Source organism: Pogona vitticeps, chromosome 5, assembly GCF_051106095.1.
Source record: "Pogona vitticeps strain Pit_001003342236 chromosome 5, PviZW2.1, whole genome shotgun sequence".
NCBI lineage: Eukaryota > Metazoa > Chordata > Lepidosauria > Squamata > Agamidae > Pogona > Pogona vitticeps.
In genome coordinates this window covers 40548641-40568594 of record NC_135787.1, presented here as the reverse complement: position 1 = coordinate 40568594, position 19954 = coordinate 40548641, and the positions used below count along the sequence as shown (strand labels likewise).

At 39.7% G+C, this 19954-nt stretch overlaps 1 protein-coding gene across 12 annotated transcripts in view; it reads left to right on the top strand.

Annotated features, from left to right (window-relative positions):
- INPP4B (inositol polyphosphate-4-phosphatase type II B) overlaps positions 1–19954 on the top strand; it is a 329973-nt gene that overhangs the window by 128206 nt on the left and 181813 nt on the right. For all 12 annotated transcript variants that reach the window (XM_073001618.2, XM_073001620.2, XM_073001617.2 and 9 more), the window contains 2 exons: positions 13935–14053; positions 18108–18224. In XM_073001618.2, coding sequence (XP_072857719.2) covers positions 13935–14053; positions 18108–18224 — 236 coding nt within the window. The remainder of the gene's footprint in view (positions 1–13934; positions 14054–18107; positions 18225–19954) is intronic.

Below are 19954 nucleotides of genomic sequence, written 5' to 3'. Positions count from 1 at the left end.
AGACTTTGACTTCCATAGACAAAACAGGTTCTTCAGTGCTCATTATTGTTGCATGAGAGTACAGCAGTGATATTGTGCAGCAGAACAAATCAACATTTTACAAGGCAGTTCTAAAAATGGGAGCAGCCCAACAAAAGATTATAATGTTTAAACTAGGATTCAGATCAACACGAAATGTGGAACAGTTGTAGCAAACTGTCTCCTCTGGCTGTATGCCAATTTTGGGGATGTTTGGGCAAAAATCATATAGTATTACCATTCCCCCTGTTTACCATTCCTCCTGTTCAAAAATAGGCCACTCCCAGCTACCCCAGTTTTAAAATACTCACATAGATTGAAAAGGCCAATCTTGCATATCTTGAGGAGAATTGTTGGCTCTACCCACTTTTCTTAATTTCAGGAGAATCAAGGTTGTAGGGGCTGGGATATTTGTCCTCAAAAAGGCCTGTCAAATGGGAGAACCAGTGATTTCTTATAACACTGAATGTATGTGGCACAGGCTTGCCAGGAAGAGTGACTTTTGCAAAGGCTAGAGCTGAGAGAGTAGAGATGAGGGTATTCGTATGCAAGTGCAAGTATCTCCGCTCAGCTGGACTTAATGAGGATTAACTCCACATGTCCACCACCACCGCTGGCCCCACTCATCTTTCCAGTCACTCCTGAGTGCTGTTCTCTTCCTGTTCATCTAGCCACTCCTGTCAGAGGGAGAGAGGATGAGTCTCTCTGCAAGGCTGCTCAGTGGCTAGCTGAACGACGCTCTGGAGCAATTGGAAGGAAGAGAGGGGCTGCTGGATGTGTGAGTGGACAGTCCCAAGGGGCTGGACCCTCATTAACTCCAGCTGTGTGGGGATATTCATATATGAATATCCCCATCTCCATAAGAGAGGAAGAAGGCAAGGGAAATAACAGGAGACCTGCAAACAAACAGCCCAAAATGAAAGGAGGTAGGAAAGTCAAAAAGCAGGCTTGGATTAAAGAAAGTAGTGGAGTGACAGTCCTCCAGAAAGGCTGCAGTCCCAGAGCAAGGGTGCTGCTGTGACTTACCAGTGGCTGAGCCAGTTTGACATCTGCAAAGGGACTGTGGAGCCTGTATTTGTTTTTTTCTTTTTTATTGAAAAAATTATCCTGATAATTGCTATCTGTTTAGGTGAGAAATAGTTAACTGATGAAAAAAGGAGTCAGGTTCTGAGATTTTTCTTTGTTTGTTGTCTCTTTGTGAATGGTAGTCTGCACAAGAAGGAATTCTATACATCATCTTGACTGCTGATATTGATGTCACAGACATTCAGGCTGTTAAGTAAAACTTGACTTTTTTCCTGCTGACAACATAGGCATAGTATTGTGCAGCAGTGTCAGGCCATTTCCTGGCATTTTGAATCGTGGATATAGAAGCACAATATGCCACATTCGTACACCAGAGGTTTTTGAACAATTGAATCCATTATTATTTCAGTTTCAAGTTTGTGGATTTTTCTAGAACAGATCCCTTAAGAATTAGAAATATCCCAAATGCCAATCATACTGATATATGTTTTATAGTAGAGTAAAAAATGCATAGTAAGAATCCTTAAGGTGTGTGTTTTGTGGCTTTTTAAAGTTTGTATTTTTAAAAATATTTTATATTTTTCACATTTCCTCAAATATGAATGCTGTTTTAATGATCAACAAAACAGACTTCTATACACAGTACTTTTTAAGAATGCGAAGTATATTTATTGAGACACAGTATTCCCCAGTAATGTATGAACAGTTTTATGTTGTATTAAAAAAATACATGAAAACAGTTTGCTAGGTGTAAGCAAGGTGCATGTGCTTGCAGACTATCGTGTATGGTTTTCCTGGGGTACATTAGTCACAATCATTGTAGTCATTCCTGTCATATCATACTGTTTATACAATTTATCCCAAGTTTTTTTTTTCAGAATCTGGGTCATAACAAGAAGCATTAACTGTTAAAGATGATTACATCTCAGATAATTCTTTAATAACAGGAAGTTTTTCTGGATTTCAGGAGTATCTTTCATTCAGAACACAGGGAGGATGCATTTGACCTAGAGATAAACTTACAGAATGAACGGCTGCCTTTTTCCTTTGATAAAGTACTTGACCTTTGGTTATTTGATGGTTAGGTCTTCATAACTGACTGACTCATCTTCAGTTTGGGGAGAGAGTGCTCATTACCTTGAGCTAAAACTGGAATCGCAATGTTGCCTGGTTCTTTCACAGCAATGCAGGGCTGATGCCGTTCTTTATCTTCAGGTGATAAAATAGTTTTTACACAAGACGAATTTAATCTAACTGTGCTGCAGCAGTCACAAACTGTACTGAAACGTGAAAGATCTTCTCATAGTGGGTAAGCATCTCCACTACCCAGGCTTGATATGGATGGTCTACAATTGGATAGAAAGTGCAGAATGTATTGGATGTGGGCTGATCAGGGTTGTCCCAACTATAACACCAAGATTGCGAGCAGACATTTTATTTTTGTCAGATTGTTCAATAACCCTGTGAAGACGACCTAAAAGAGTGTTATAGTTTGTTATAGGCAGCAGTTTCAGAAGATCTTTGATTTTAGGAATGATTCAATACATACTTACTGCCTATTTTTTTGGAACCTGGGACTAATCTGCTTTCTCTCCAGTTCCTCCTTAATATTCTGGCTCTCCAAACAACTTATTATGAAGGTGAAATAAATGCAAAGTGAGGATACAATTAAGAATATTGCTTATTTTGTGGACAGAGGTCAGATAATTCCTCCAGGTCCTTTCCATTTTCAAAAACTTGAACAAGCTTTCAACTCTTCATTTTACTCCAGTATATACATGAATGTCTCTGCTTTCAATTTCAAAGGTACACTTTTTTATGATGAAGGAATGCCATCAGGAGTGTATTTTGGCAGGTTACCTGTATTCACCTCCAAATAGACGAAGCCTTCCATGAGGCTTTTTGTGCCCACACTGAAGCATTTCTTGTGACAGGCAAGTGAACACTTGACCTATTTCACTCAATGGAATACCACCAGACTATCACATTCCCTTCATTTTGATGAAAACCTCAGCTTCTGGTGTTTGTGTGTTTTTGCTGCTTTGGACAGAATGGTGATTTGAAAAGGTCTAGGTGAACAAGGACTTTCAGATGCAACAGAGTTTTAAGGTAGATCTTTTTTCATCAAGATCATCTGTGGATTAAAATGGCCTATACATGCAAATGGAGAATCTTCAGTGTAATGCACTGCTTCCTCCAGCATATTCTGAGCAGATGTACATCCTTCCACTTTGATTACCAAGTAACAGGATCAGAATAGCGGTGGTCCTCGTGACCCTGACCCAGACTGCACAAGGAAACTTTTGAAAAAACACAACATACAAACAGCATTCAAGCCCATCACAAAAATACAACAAATATTATGGTCAGCAAAGGACAAAAGGGACCCCCCTCACCACTGCAGGAGTATACCGGATACCTTGCAGTTGGGGACAGGTATATATCGGAACCACAAAACGCAGCATCCACACCAGAATCAAAGAACATGAGAGACACTGCAGACTAAAACAACAGGAAAAATCGGCAGTAGCTGAACATGCCGTAAAACAAGCTGGACATGAAATTCTATTTCAAAACACAGAAGCACTGGACAACACCAGCAATCATTATGTTAGACTGCACAGGGAAGCCATTGAAATCCACAAAGACCAAAACAGAAAAGAAGAAAGTTTAAAACTCAACAAAGCCTGGTTCCCAGCACTGAAAAATACAGCCTGCAAAAGGTCAACAAACTCTACCCAGCTACAAGGACTGGTGATCAATGCACATAAAAGACCAGCTAACGACACCCATCAATCACAGTGACAGATAATCTCTCCCCCTTATCACAACAATACACCCACAACAACAAACACACTGATCACCACAATCACCTATCTCCTGAAAAGGACAAAAGCTGATCCCACATCTATAAATACTAAACTATCCAAAGAAACTGCACAAGAGCACAGACAGAGTTCTGACTCCTGTCCTCTGAAGATGCTGGCCACAGATACTGGAGAAATGTTAGGAAGAACAACCTTCAGAACATGGCCAAAGAGCCCGAAAAACCCACACCAACCAATTGAATATTGTTTATTTGTTACTTTGTTCATTTGTTCTTTCGTTCATTCATTCAATTTGTATCCCTTTTCCATTCATGTCACAGCACTACTTTGGGCGTGTTCTCTAGGTGTTCTTACATGGATTGTGAGTGGCTGCAACAGCAACATCTCACCCTAAAGCTCTTATTTTATCATCATTGTTTGTTTTGTGCTTCAATCAGTCTCTTCTGCTTGAACCCCTTAATGCCTTACATTTTCATGATTCTGTCCTCAGATAGTTTTCTTCCTGTCCATCTTAAAACCTTCAGTGTCTTCTCTGGAAGTTGAGTCACGGCAACTGGACTTCTTTCTTGTTAGGTTGAAATATTTCACTACTCATCCACGCAGCTTCTTCAGTTTGAAGAAAGAAGTCCAGTTGCCATGACTCAACTTCTAGGTGACCACACCTGGATGACTGAGAATCTTCACAGATATACTTCAGTGTCTTGATACAGAAGACTAGTTCTCTGTTTTTACTCTCCAGGTTGCTGTCTCTCAGCCCTTTCCCTCTGGTCCTGATCTCCAGCTATCTCTGATATTTCTGTTTGAGTAATCCACTATATTCTGTTTGAGTAATCCACTATATCTGAAACTCAATATGCTGAAGACCAACTTCCTTATCTCTTCTCCAAGTCTTGCTTTCCTTATATTCTCTCTTTTAACTACAGTGGTGCCTCGCATTACGACATTAATTAGTTCCAGCAGAATCGCTGTAGAACAAAAACGTAATGCAAAATTAAAAAGCCCATAGAAACGCATTAAAACCCGATTAATGCATTCCTAGGGGCTTGAAACTCACCGTCCAGCGAAGATCCCCCATAGCGTGGCCATTTTCACTGCTTGTGCAGTGAGGAATCCGTCCCAGAAAAGAGCGGGGAGCCATGTTTTTTACCCGGCGGCCATTTTGAAACCGTCGATCAGCTGGCTGAAAATCATCGCTTCAGTACTCTGTTGCCAAAATCATTTATATCTTTCAGTGCCCCAGTTACATGATAAATGTTTCCTGATATCCCATCACTGGCTTCCTGTACACTCCCAGGTCCAACACCAGTTCCTTGTCTTTGCTTTAAAAGTCTTCTGTGGTCTTGCTCTTCTTGTGATCTTATATCCAGATGCATTTCTGCCTGTGATCTTTACTTCTTTAGCTCTGCCGTAATCAGCTGCAATTTCCTCCCACATAAGATTCAATAATTGTTTCCTTGCCGCCCTGTAAGGTTGGAATTGGCTGTAAGAACACTTCCATTGTCACCGTGACTTATGGCAACCTTATGAATGAGCAATCTCCAGAATCCCCTGTCCTCAACAGCCCTGCTCAGCTCTTGAAAACACAACCATGTGATATCCTTTAGGGAGTCAGTTGGTCCATCTCATATTTGGTCTTCCTCTTTTCCTGCTGCCATCTCTCTTACATCCTTGACATTTCTCCTTTAAAACTCACTGTTTTCCTGGAATCCTTTAACTCACCCTACTAGTACCCATGCTTTTCTGTGGTTCAGCTTGTAAACAACTCTATGTAATTCAAATAACTACACATTTATTACCTGCTTTTCTCTTCCTTTACTTCTGTTTGTTTTCCTGTTTCTAGTTTCAGACTGTAACCTCCTTGGACCATGGACTCTGTCCTCTGTGAAGTGCTGTTCATGCTGAAGGCATTATAAATAATAATAAATACACATTCAGTCATAATATGTGCATCCTACTGTTTCACTGGCATTTCTGAAGACGGAGAGTCACAATATTTCAAAAGAACCAACAATTACTTTTAATAGCTTCTTCATTAAACGGCCCTACTTTTCCCAAAGGTGTGGATAGAGTAATGGACTAGGACTCAGGAGACCTGGGTTGAGTTGTCTGGCTCTACCTTGGAAACTCACTGGGAGATGGAACTGGTAAAACTATTCTTTAAATACCTGATTTACCTTGAAAACTCTATTAGAGTCGCCATAAGTCAATTCTGACTTGATGGGACATAACAACAGAAATAATTGCTCCTAAAAATCTCCACAAAATTGGGAAGGAGAGAATAGGATGAGATGGAAAATGAAGATTTAAAATGGGCAATAAGACTTACTACACAGTTTATTACTGTGCTTATTGTTTGTGTCAGAGAGAAAGTAGAGTTGTTACTTATGTGAGTTTCTTAATTCATATGATAGCACGCACTTGTCACCAATTGTTCATAACTTCCTGCTAGGCAAAACAAAGCAAAGAAATCCAGGCAGTTAACACTCATCCAGCAGATATTTCCAGAAGACATCAAGGCCCTCTTCCAGCACTGCCTAACGACCAGCTATTTCCAGTGGGATAATGAATTCTATGAACAGACAGATGGAGTGGCCATGGGCAGCCCCCTCAGCCCGGTTATAGCAAACTTCTACATGTGAAGCTCAGTTTCTCAGCACTGAACTCAACCATCTGAATTGGGCCCTACAGGCAAATGGTTACTCCAAAAATGAAATCACAAGAGCCATCAAACCTAGAAAACAACACCGAACTGAAGAAAAAAAACAGCCACCCACAAATAAAGTATTTCTGCCATACATCAAAGGGGTCACGGACCGCATGGGGAAACTTTTGAAAAAACACAACCTACAATCAGTATTCAAGCCCACCACAAAAATACAACAAATGTTACGGTCAGCAAAGGATAGAAGGGACCCCCTCACCACCTCAGGAGTATACCGGATACCTTGCAGTTGTGGTCAGGTATATATTGGAACCACAAAACGAAGCATCCACACAAGAATCAAAGAACATGAGAGACACTGCAAACTAAAACAACCAGAAAAATCTGCAGTAGCTGAACATGCCCTGAAACAAACTGGACATGAAATTCTATTTCAAAATACTGAAATACTGGACAACACCAGCAATCATTATGTTAGAATGCACAGGGAAGCCATTGAAATCCACAAGCACAAGCACAGTTTCAACAAAAAAGAGGAAAGTATGAAGCTCAACAAAACTTCGCTCCCAGCTATCAAACATACTACGTGCAAAAGGTCAACGAACTCTACCCACCCACAAGGACAGGGGATCACTACACACAAAAGACCAGCTAATGACACCCATCAAACACAGGAACAGATAATCTCTTCCCCTTAGCACAACAATGCACCCACAACAATACACACTGATCACCCATCTACAGAAAAAGACAAAAGCCTATCTCACAGCCATAAATACTGCACTCCCAAGTCAACTACACCAGAGCACAGGTTGCTGTCCTCTGAAGATGCCGGCCACAGAGACTGGTGAAACGTCAGGAAGAACAACCTTCAGAACACGGCCAAAGAGCCCAAAAAACCCACCAGGCAGTTAAATTTGGCAGAAATATCATCAGCAGATGCATGTTTTGCTGATGCTAGGTTTCCCTGTAATTTTGGGTCATGTTGTTCACAGATTGTGACCTTAGAAACCCTTACATATGTTTTGCTTTGTATGACATAAAATGACCAGTATTCTGTTGCTTTATACCTTGTGAATGAAGAAGGGCAGTTATGGAACTGGATGGAGCTAACTGACAAGATACTGGTTGTATATCTGTTGCGGGCCTGATCATGCAACCAGTCTTGTGCCTGGTGTGTAACAAGCACTTTGTCAAGTATGCATGGCTGCTTCCACATTTCTCTTCTGTGTGCAATAAAAAAACAACATGAAATTCTCCAGCACATATTAATATTGGAAGTTACAGCTATGTTGTTATTTTTAGGAACTGGTAGACTTTTTGATAGTCTGGAGGCAACTCAGAAATGAATTAGAGGGCACTGATTGCCACAGGCCAAATAAATAACAGTCAACAAGGTCATGATAATTTTATATTATGCCTTAATAAACCACACAATAGATTACTTACCACAAATGCAGTGTGCTCTACAAGGATCTATCTTGGAGCAGAAGTTGTAGCTAGTGCAGAATTTTGTGTCTACACGCCATCAGAAGCACCATGTAGAGACCAAATAGACTACTGCACTGCCTAGGTTCAAAGTGGTAGTAACATTTAAAACTCTTAGTGGACTGGGACCTGAATGTTTGAAGAACAGCATTCCCCCATATTAATCTGCCCAAGTATCAAAATCTGCAGAGGGTGTTCTTCTTTCCTCACTTCACTTTTATGAATAATAAATACATTATTTGGAGATGCGCGTCTGAGTCGTGGCATCAGTTATGGGATGTCCTTCCTTGTGACAAGCACTGCCACTGGGCTCATTTTAGTGTGAGTTGAAGACCTGGGACTAAAAGGCCAAACTTTTCCATCATACTTACTCTACCTTGGTTCGTATTCAATACTGCTGATCTCACACTTGATTGTGGCTTTTTACTGTGGTTTTTAATTTGTTCCACAAAAATAAGACCTAACCTGAAAATAAGCTCTAGTATGATTTTTCAGGATGCTCGTAATATAAGCCCTACCCCAAAAATAAGTGAAACCCACCCTCCAGCATTGTGCAGCAACCAAAAGAAGATGACATGACTGTATTTGAATAATGTAGATTGTTGTACATGAAAAAAATAAGACATCCCCTGAAAATAAGCCCTAATGCATTTTTGGAGCGAAAAGTCTTATTTTTGGGGAAACATGGTACATTAAACTTTGTTGATTAGATCCCACAATGAAATTCATTTATGCCGAGGGGGGGAGATATGTTCGCACCTGGTTCCAGGAGGCTGAGAATGCCTCTTTGAGAGAGGGAGTGGTTCCTACCACCTTGAAAGAAGCAGTAATTCAGCCACTCCTTAAAAAGCCTAAGCTGGACCCAAGGCTGGTGGTTAGCTACCGACCAGTGGCAAACCTCCATTATTTGGGCAAAGTGTTGGAGCAGGTTGTGGCACTGCTGGATGAAACTGATTTTCTGGATCCATTTCAACTGGGTTTCAGGCTGGGTTTTGGTATGGAGCCTGCCTTGGTCGCCCTGTACCTTTGCCGAGATGGAGACAGGGGGAGTGTGACCCTGTTGATACTCCTGGCTTTCAACACCATCAACCATGGTGTCCTTCTGGATAGGCTGGCTGGGTTGGGAGTTGGGGGCACCACTTTATGGTGGTTCCGCTCCTTCCTAGCTGACCGTGTCCAGAGGGTGGTACTGGGGGACAGTTGCTCTGTCCCATGGCATTTATGTCATGGAGTTCCTCAGGGCTCGATACTGTCCCCCATGCTGTTTGACATCTACATGAAACTGCTGGGAGAGGTCATCAGGAGGTTTGGGCTGAGGAGCCAGCAATATGCTGATGACACTCAGCTCTACCTCTCGTTTTCCACCAATCCAGGTGAGGCAGTTTCTGTGCTGAACTCATGTCTGGACCTGATAATGGACTGGATGAGGGTTAATAAATTGAAACTCAGTCCAGACAAGATGGAAGTGCTGTTAGTGGGTGCTTCGCCAGACAGGCTGGAGGGCCATTTCCCTGCCCTGAATGGGGTTACACTCCCCCTAAGGGACAGGGTCTACAACCTGGGGGTGCTCCTGGACCCCAGTCTAACTCTGAAAGCCCAGGTGGACTTGGTGGCCAGGGGCGCCTTCCTTCAGCTGCGGAAATTATACCAGCTACGGCCCTACCTGGACGGGTGGAGTCTCATGACAGTTACATCACTGCACTGGTAACATCTTGTATAGATTACTGCAGTGCACTCTACAAGGGGGTTCCTTTGAAGACAGTCTGGCGACTGCAACTAGTCCAGAATTGAGCTGCGCGGCTGGTGAATGGTGGGGCTGCTAGGGGACATATCAAGCCGATTCTGTTTAAATTACATTGGCTACCAGTTGCTGCCCAGGCCCAATTCAAAGTGTTTGTTTTGACCTATAAAGCCCTAAACAGCTTGGGCCCTGGATACCTGAAGGACTGCTTCCTTCCATATGAACTACCTGGCAGTTAAGATCTAGCCAGGGGGCCCTTTTGAAAGAGCCGTCCCTCAAGGAGGTAAGAGGGATGGCTTGTAGGTAAAGGGCTGTGGTGGAATGCTCATATAAGTTAAATAAATAAATAAATAAATATATTTTAATAAAATAAATGAATGAATGGATATTCTTTACTTACACATAATATAAACCTAGTTGTTGTTATGTCATAGCTATATTAAGAAATGTATGCTGGATTGGTATGAATTTTTAAATTGTGATAGCTATTATCCATCAGATGACTGAAAGTCTAGAATTACCAGACTAATGTTATATGGGAATACTTAGAAGTAAGTGCCACAGAGATCAGTGACTTCAAGGAGAGTGTATATAGGACTGCACTGTGAAACATTAGTTAATTTTCGCCCTGTGATTCAAATTTCTATTCATAATTAAACACTTTAGAAGTTTGTCAGTATATATAATTAAAAGGAGGAACATTGATGTGTAGAAACAGTTCTTAGTTAAATTAGAAATGATAGTGTTCCCCTATGGAAAAAGAACATTTAAACCTCTCATGCATGGCAGAGAATCATATGGCCAGCAGGCCACACATGGTCCTCCAGACTGTTTCTGTACCCTGTGCCCCCCCCCCAAGTTTGTGGAGGGATTTTAAAAAAGATAATTATGCTGCTTTTAAAGTGCTAGTCTCAGGTATGATAATTTACTTTTTTAACTGGTCACAGCCCCCTTGTATCTTTTTTCTTTTACAGAAAATACACACTCTTTTTTTCAAAACCAGAAGTAAATGTCTCACCACTTCTATTCCCACCTCAGGTTCAAACCCCTTCCCCTTTTCTCTGTGTTTCCTGAAGGATCCTGGTTAAAAGAAATAGAAGCTTGACCATCTTTCCTTCTGCACATTCTTCCCTGGCTTGAGGAATTCAAGCCATATAAACATTCCTGGCAGTCTGCCACTTCTGCTTGTTCACCAGTGCACTTAAACCTTCCCTCTCTGCAACACCCTCTTCTAGTTCTTACCTTGTCAGATGGAATGCATGACAAGAGAAAGGAGGACTTAAAAATATATGTATCTTAGGAGGGCTTCATGGGTCACTGAACAGCTAGATTTCTCTGTATGATGTGTACTCTCCTCCTTTTCCTCTTTCTACACGCATTACTTCTCCTTTGCTGTCTCACCAGACAAGGGATCATAAAATGGTGGGAGATGTGGGGGAAGAGAGTAGTGTATCAGGAGTTGAAGAGGGCTGGCAGGGAGATTTTATTTCCCAAGCCTTGGATTATTTCTGAGGCATTCCAAGGCACATGGAGGAAAATCTGCCCACCTCTAGCTGAAATCCATTTCCAAACTGTGATTATAAATGGGACATACATAAATATTATATGAACCTCTTTGGGAACATAAGCTCTCCAAAGAACCACAGCCAGGCGAAAAGAGAGACCAGGGCTGCTAATATAGAAATAAAATATTCTTGACCTTGGGTGCTATCATAGATTTGAAACATTTTAAGCATGGTCAGTGTTTTGCTATGAGCAAATAAGTGTTGCTTGACCTTTAAAGAGATTTAAACAGAATATGACGTTCCATACAGGCCACTAGGACTAGAAACCCTTCTTGAGAGTGACATTCAGGGCTCATATAAGCCATTGATTTTGTAGAAGATGATTAGTATCTTGACGGCTTTTATCACCCTTGGGAAGAGATTTTACTCTGACATTCTCGGTCAGTTAATGAGATGGCAGCTTTGGGCTATCTTTATTACCTTCCAGGCGTGAAGAAATGACTGAAATGGCAAAGGGATGAAAATGCCAAAATATTAGCAATATTAATAAAAATTATGGTTAAGCTATCATAGAACCATGACATCGTATTTGTGTTATACCAGATCTGCTGCTAAACTTTGAGATGAGAGCTTTGCTGAATGGTGTGTGTCTGTGTGTGTGTGTGTTTCTGTGTGCGCGTGTCTGTGCCTGTGCATATACGTGGCAGAGATAAGTTGCTGAGAAAACTTTCAAGTGTGCAGGTGGATATTTCCTGAAGATTCATGTTTGGGCACAGTTTTCTTTACTCTAAAGCAGGGATTGATAACTTCCTGGGGTCATCCTTACCTTGAAGTACTCTTCTATCCCTTGAATCCTCAATAATCCCATTTTTTTAATTTTAAAGGAGCCCTTTCAACCAGGGATGGGATGGGCAATTTCATCATGTTGTTGTTTCTCCAGATGTGTTTTGGGCCTAAGAGGCCTTTTTTTGGGGGGGAAAAAGTCCCCATTCTAGAACAAACCAGCGGTGAAAACCCGATAAACTATTACAAGTATGAGTGGAGAAATTTACAACAAAGAGTAAAGAGCATTTTCCTTTGTTTCCATGTATTATTCTATTTTTGTTTGAGAGCCATCCATTTAATTGTGCATGGCATATTGCAAAAAAGCAATGAGATCACAGCTCAGAAATTTTCTAGGCCGGACCTGCAGTAAATGCACAGTTTCTTTAATAGTTTTGGTTCTGATTGTAGATGCAAGCAAGCAGTTTCTACGTCCTCTTGTCTTTCCATTAAAATAAAATCTCACAAATTGCAAACTTTTGTGGAAGAAATCCAATTTTCTCAGGTTTTGTATCACCCTTTGATGGATAGTGAAGAAAAAATTGTCCCTAAAAGTCATGATAGACATCTGTGCCAAAGCTGTTTGTATGAGGTGAATCCGGACTCAGGTTGCAAAGTCAGCTGGGAGAAGAAAGTCCTTGAATGCAAGATGATGGTGATCTGGATGTGGAATTGATAGTTTCTTCTTTTCTGTCTGATTGAAGATGAGTTTTAAAAACTTTTATTGCAGTGTGCCTATTTGATACCAGCTAGGTGATTTGATTTCTAGTATTTAGATCAAGCTGGTCACTATCATTATAAAGTTAAAATCACAAGCTCATGAGAAGATCTGCATTTTAATTACTAAAATACAGAATTCCTATCCAAACCATAATAAATGAAATAAAATAAATTGTCTGCGATATAACCCTTTTCACATTGCTGGCTTTTTCTAGGTTTTTAACAATATTGGATTGTTAGCGGAGCAAAATGGAAATGTGGCGCTGCAAAGATGTAAAGCTGTTAGAATTAGCCAATTCGAAATGTTTTTAATGTCTTGAGAAGAATGATGTCTCCAACGAATTATGTTTAAAATGTATTTTTTTTAAAAAAATCTGGCATAATGTGGGCTTGAGGGACTCCATTGATGTGACTTCCCCTTCAATAAAAACAGTGCATTAAGAAGAAACACACATGGAACTTGACCAAAAAAAGGTGGGGAGGGTTATGTCTGTATTACTGTTAAATGGCAGGGAACTGGCAAGACTCAGTTGCTACCACTAGTACTTGCTGCTTCTTTTAAAATGAAGTCTTCATGCTGTGATTAGCCCTACCAAGGCATTTTATAATGCTGCACTGGAGCATATAAATCAACCTAGCCAGTGGCAGCATTTTAATTTGACTTTCCTGAAACAGTCAAATGCCATACAGTTTGTTAAATAAAATATGACTAAGCTGGGCTGTTTGAGAATAATTTCATGGCAAATTATTTCAAAGCTGTGATAGGGTTGAGATATGAATGAATGATTGTGTTTAAATAAAATGTAAGTGTGTGCATGTGCATGCGCGTGTGCATACATGCTTGCTCATATTCATATGCAAGAGTTGAAGAAGCTCCATAAGGAAGCCTTGCAGGAACTACGTAGACGGTGGAAATGAAAACTCAATTTAGCTTGTTAACATGTGACTTCCTATTTCTGTAAGGTGCTTCCAAGGGACTTCCTCTGCCAGAGCAGCTCAAGTCTGTAGGGATTTAACTCAGAAACATAGTTCAGTCTGCCTTGCCACTAAGCAGTACATTCACTGTGATTTGTTTCTACAGATTTTTTTTCTCACTCCGTTTTCCTTTCCTGTACCACTTCCAGCATGTAAAGATTTGGTGGCTCCTACTCGTGATCGAAAACTGAATACATTCGTGCAGATCACGGTGGTGCATCCAGGGGAGCAGAATTCAACAAGATATGCAAGTACAGAAATTGTAGAGGTGAGCACCTTTCTTTTATCGCTCTTAGTCACAAAATGCAGCTTCCTTCCTTCCTTGTTTTTAAACAACAGTATAAAGCAGGGCAAGAAGTTATTAGCATTTCACTAAGTGAAAGCAGCTGCAGTATTATTATCTGTGAAAATCTTGTGTTTCCAGACAGGCATGTGACAGGTTGTTTTGGATTCAGGTGTAAATAAGGAAATGTTCTGGGATTGTCCTTTGATTTGAAAAAAAACTAGAAGTAATTTCAAATATGGAACTATTGTGCAAAAAATCTGTTACAGTGATATATATTCAGTGATCTATGCTTTTATGTTTCATGAAATATGCATGCTTTATTTTATGCTGATAACATTTAGAGGCTTAACTAGTTGCAGCAAAGATAGCATGCTGTGACTCTGCCAAGTGCTTTCCTGCTGTGCTGCAATGAAGGGCCCCAACTGTGTGCCAGTTGGAGTTTTATACCTACAGTGGTGCCTCGCTTAGAGATTGCTTCGTTTAATGATGAAATCGCTTAGTGATGACTTTTTCAGAGCGATCTTGCGCTCCGTTTAACATTGGTTCCTATGGGCGATTTTTGCATAGCGATGTTTGGGACCATGCTTCGCATAGCGATGACAGTTTGGGTCCCCCTGTTTCGCTTAACGATGGTTTTGACAGCCTCATGTTGGCTGTTTTTTAAATGTTTAAAAATGTTTAGAATGCTTGAATCATAAGTGCACTTAATAAACCCTTTGTTAAACTAATTTGACTTTGTTCCGACTCTTTTTAAATTTGTTGTAATTTTCCCCCCATTGAGTTGCATTGAACAGGTTTCAATGCATTTCAGTTGGGGAACCGTGTTTCGCTTAGCGATGTTTCCTATGGCGATTTTCGCTTAAGGACGGCAATCCGTTCCCATTGGAATGGATTATCTGGTTTTCAATGCATTTCTATGGGAAACCGTGTTTTGCTTAGTGATGAAATCGCTTAACAGCAACTTTTTTGGGAACCAATTATCATCATTTAGCGAGGCACCACTGTATTTCCTTTTTAATGGTATGCAAGTGGGTTCTAGATTAAATCAAGCCTGAACTGTCACTAGATGCAAAAATGACCAAACTGAGGCTATTGTACTATGGGCATATCATGAAAAGAACTGACACACTAAAAAGACAATTATGCCAGGAAAAGTTGAAGGGAAAGAGGAAGACCCAACATGAAATGAACATTAAAGGAACCACAGTCTTCAGTCTGCAAGGGCTCAGCAGAACTGTTAATTATAGGACCTTTTGAGATCAGTAGTTCATAGGGTCAGAAACAACTTAATAGCACATAAGAGACCTTTGGGTAGTGTGGGTGGCATATAAATTAAATAAATGAATAAATAAATAAATAAATAACAACAGTAAAAGGGCTACCATGCAATATCACAGACTGCTTTTGAAAGTCCCTTTGTCCTCACACGACCAGATAGGCGGGATATTAAATAAATAAATAAATAAATAAATAAATAAATAAATAAATAAATAAATAAATAAATAAATAAATAAATAAATAAATAAATAAATAAATAAATAAATAAATAAAGATTTGTTCCATGGAAAGGATACTGTTTCTTAAAATATAAAAAGTTTATTGATTTGACAGTTTGTTGCATTGCTCTTGGATCCCAACATGAAATAAAGTCCTCAATCATACCATTCACACGTGAACAAATTTGTTGGTTTGTTTATTTCATTTTTATATCATAAAATACACTCTTAAAAGGACAGAAAATACACTCTTAAAAGGACAGAAAATAAAAATAATATAATACAAATAAACAGTACAATCAGAAGCGTTAAAATACATTTGCATTAAAAAATATAAAACATTTAAAATGGTAGATTGATCAATCAGGCTAACTAAGCTCAGCTGAATCCACAGGTATGCCATTTTGGAATGCCTGTCTAAATAACAAGGTTTTTAATGACATTTTAAAAATCGCCAGCAGTGGGACTGGATGAATTGCAGCTCATTCCAGAGCTGAGGAGCAAGTACTGAGAAGGCCCGGTTTCTCATGTTCTCCTTTGGGGTCTCTTTTGGGATTAGCATCCTTAGCTGGCCTTGAGACATTCTTGTAGGATGGGCAGATCCTGTTAGAAGCAGGGGTTCTGCCAGGTACTGAGGCTGCAAATTGTGTCTTGAAGCAGATAAAATTTATATTGAGGTCCCTTTTTATCATTTTGATAAAACTGAAGCTCTTAATCAGCCTTTCCCCATAAAACTTTTAGGTAAAAAAATTTAAATGATTTAAATATAGATTGAAGTGTTACTGTATTCCCGAAAGCAAAAAGGAATACCAGCTTTCATGAGTCATAGGTTACAGCAGATTATTTTATGGGAATGAAAATACAGGCTCAAATCCAATGCAGTTGTCCCACTGAATGTTTCCATCTTCAACGCCAGAGGCAGGGTGGGGAGAAAAGATTCACCTTCTCTCCTGCTGCTCCCTGCATATTCTCAAAATCTGCATCAGAGTTTTGGGGGAGAGTGTGAATGAAGAAACTGCACCTGTGGATGGAGTGGGGAGAAAATCCTATCTTTCAGGCATATTTTCACAGACAACGCAATAACTGACATTCTGTTGTGCAGTTATTGCTGTAAGTTAAGAAATCTCCATAGGTATCATCTCTTGCATGCTGAGTCGCACAACACACTATAAGATGGATAATATCTATGAAGATTTCTTCATTTACAGCAATTCACTTCTAAAAGTATTTATGTAACTGCACAACAGCATTTTACCCAGTGGTTGAAAAATAAATATGCTAGAAAAAAGAACACTTCTGTAGAAGTGGTATGAAAACTTTTGTAACATGAGAATGTTTCCACCTAGTAGTCATGTTAGTCTGTTGCAGCAAAATAACAGACATACCTGTGGCACTTCTAAGACTTAACAGATTTATTGTACACAGCATGAACTATCATGGACATACAGACTACTTCCTCCAGTTCCTCACATTCTGGAAGCTGTAGTCCAAATAAGTGATCTTTCCCGTCTCTAAATGAATGGTATAGTATTTCTGACTAGTGTATATCATGTGTTCTGGGGAAGAGACTGAGCATTAGGCATAAGCTTTGTTAGAAGCCCTGATGATTTTGGTTGGAAATGTTTATGTTGCCTTTACAGTATGAACATATATGTGTATTTCAGCTAAGTGCTGGTTGTTGGCAAAATCTGAATCCTTAACAAAATATTTTTAAAACAGTAAAAAAGTTTACTTAGATCAAATATTATTGAACAACTTAACTTTCAATCCTGGCACTGGCCCTAAAGGTCAATATGTCATCCGGTTATTGTTGACATCCTGTCTCTGCTCCCCTTTAAGGCCAAACTTGTGTTTTGGATTGACTCTCCTTTTCCTGCTTTTAAGATTTTGCTAGTGCTGTGGAAAACCAGCTTCCTTACTGCAGTTTCGGGACTCAGAAATGTTCGTTGTTTGCACTGTAACTGGAAAGTTTTTACAATTTTGGCTGAGGCATTCTGGGAACTGTAGTCCAAGAAAGTAAGTTTTCTGAGCTCTGACAACTCAGCATGAAGACCATTTGATGTGTATTTGGAGGGAGACAAGGAAGTCTATGTATAAAAATGGAAGAGGTTACTTAGAAACTCTAGTCTCTAGTTCCCATGCAGCTATTTCTGCCTCTTCCTGGTGTCTCCCATATTTTTAGTTCATGTGCATGAATTATAACATGTGACTACTGAAAATTATTTTCATAGACATGTGTATGCCTTTGATTGTGAATGAATGAATGAATGAATTGCTGTTCCTAATTAGAGGCCTGCTGCTATACGATGACACAATTGCCTGGAGCAGACAGTGATCACAAACTCTGTGTCCTGAAACATCTCTCTTCAGTTTAAGAGATACTGCTGTTTTTGGCTCTGGCTGTTGGCAGTCCAAATCTGTTTTTACTGTGTGAGAAATTCTACCTTTGGAAATCTCAAAGGTATTGTACCATAACTGAATGCAGCATGTGACACAGCTGCTACATTGCTAAATCTGAGTTATGTGCTTATGGTACGCAGGGAACAAGAGACCCACTGTTTCTGACTGGTGTGACGTTCCCACTGGATTATCCTATTTATGAGGAGACTAAAATAAAACTAACAGTCTATGATGTCAAGGATAAATCTCAAGACACGGTAGGTTCCTTAATGCTTCTTTCCCTAAAATATTGCAGAGTATTATAACCGATATTTTTCATGGGTAGCTTTTGATCCTTGTTATCCCATTTCTAGTATGCCATGTATAATTTCTCCCCCCTCCTTGCTAAATTAGGGTTTAGATTACCAAAGGAAAAATGGGGTGGTGGTGGTTTAATATTGTATATCCCTTTTCTGTTAATATTTTCTGATAGTGTATGGGAGAGATTCTGGATAGGAATAAAGTAATATCTTCAAAAATCTGTACTGAATATATAGTTTTATTCGTGTAAAGACTGGATGATTCTGAAGCTTGATAGTTGAGTTCTAAGAGAGAGAGAATGGATAATAAAATTTTAGTGTAATCGTTCCTATATTGCAGCTCATACTGTATTTTCATAACCCATTTGTCAACAGTTCTAATATTTGTATATATAACATGTGAAAAAATTCAGTGTACTGAACTAGATTCTGAATTCCCTGTAGTTCTGCTGATAAGACTTATTTGAAGAGCTGCTTACCAAATTGCATCCAATAGCTATGCTATGGTTTGTTGATTTATTTTGGTTTCTAGCTTTCCCAATCAAGAATTTGATGCAGGCAACCTTGTTTTGTCTTTTATTTGTTCTTCTATTTTTACTTTATTTTTTATCTATAATCTAATAATGTTTTTATATTATTTGTACTTGGCTTTGGTTAATCCTCAGGCATGTCTTTAAAAAACAGAACAGGGAAATAATAAGGAAGTAATGTGACCCTTGAGGGGGGTGCTTCATATTTATATTCAGAAGAAGCTTTCATTATTATTATGAGCCTCCTTTAAGGGCTGCGGAAACAAAGGTACAAGAGGAGAACACAAAGCCTCTGTGTTAGTAGCTGAAGTATGCTCTCTGAAAAAAACCATACTTAACCCAGGCCTGCTCTATGGTACCAGCAGTCCTGATCACCTGCTGAGTTCATTTGAGCAGTAGCTTGCCACAGCAACATTGAATGATTCAAAGGAAGGAGCTATAATTCAGCAATAATTTCAGTAACCGTAGATCATTGCTTAGAAGGGCCACATTCACACCTACAGTACTCTAGTGTACATGTTGATTTTTGAAGGCCATATAGGCCAATTGTGTGCTGGCTGTGCCATTTCCTAAGAAAAGTTGATTTGGTGGCAATAATCCATGCCTTGATTAGTTCCCAGACAGACTACCATAATATGTTGTTTGTGGGGCTGCCCTTGAAAAGTGTTCAGTAGCTTCAGCTCATGCAAAAGAACTGGCTTGTCTGGTAGGTATTTTAGAGACAGTTTGTTTCCAAACACAATTGAAGACACTAGTTCACCTGTATGTTCTGACTGGTTTGGGTATGAAAAGACATTCTCCTACTATATGAGCCTCCTCAGAATTTAAGATATTCAGATAACCCTTCTGTTATATCTAACGTTTCCTTCTAATCTTTGGCCTTGCTGTTCTTGAGCGCCCTGCATGTGCACAGAGTTGCAGCCAAAACCAGAACTCAATGGGCGGCAACACTGGCTGTCTGTGTGCAGCATCGATGGAGCTCTGCATGCGCAACTTAGAGGGAACATAGGTTCTGTCCATTCACCTTGATAAGCCAGGATAGTAAGCATGGAGAACACGGATTTCTCTATAATAACATCTCATTGCATCTCAAGGGTAGTGAGGCTAGTTCCATCTTTGCTGAGCTTCTAACAGACTATTGAGACGATATAGCCTTTG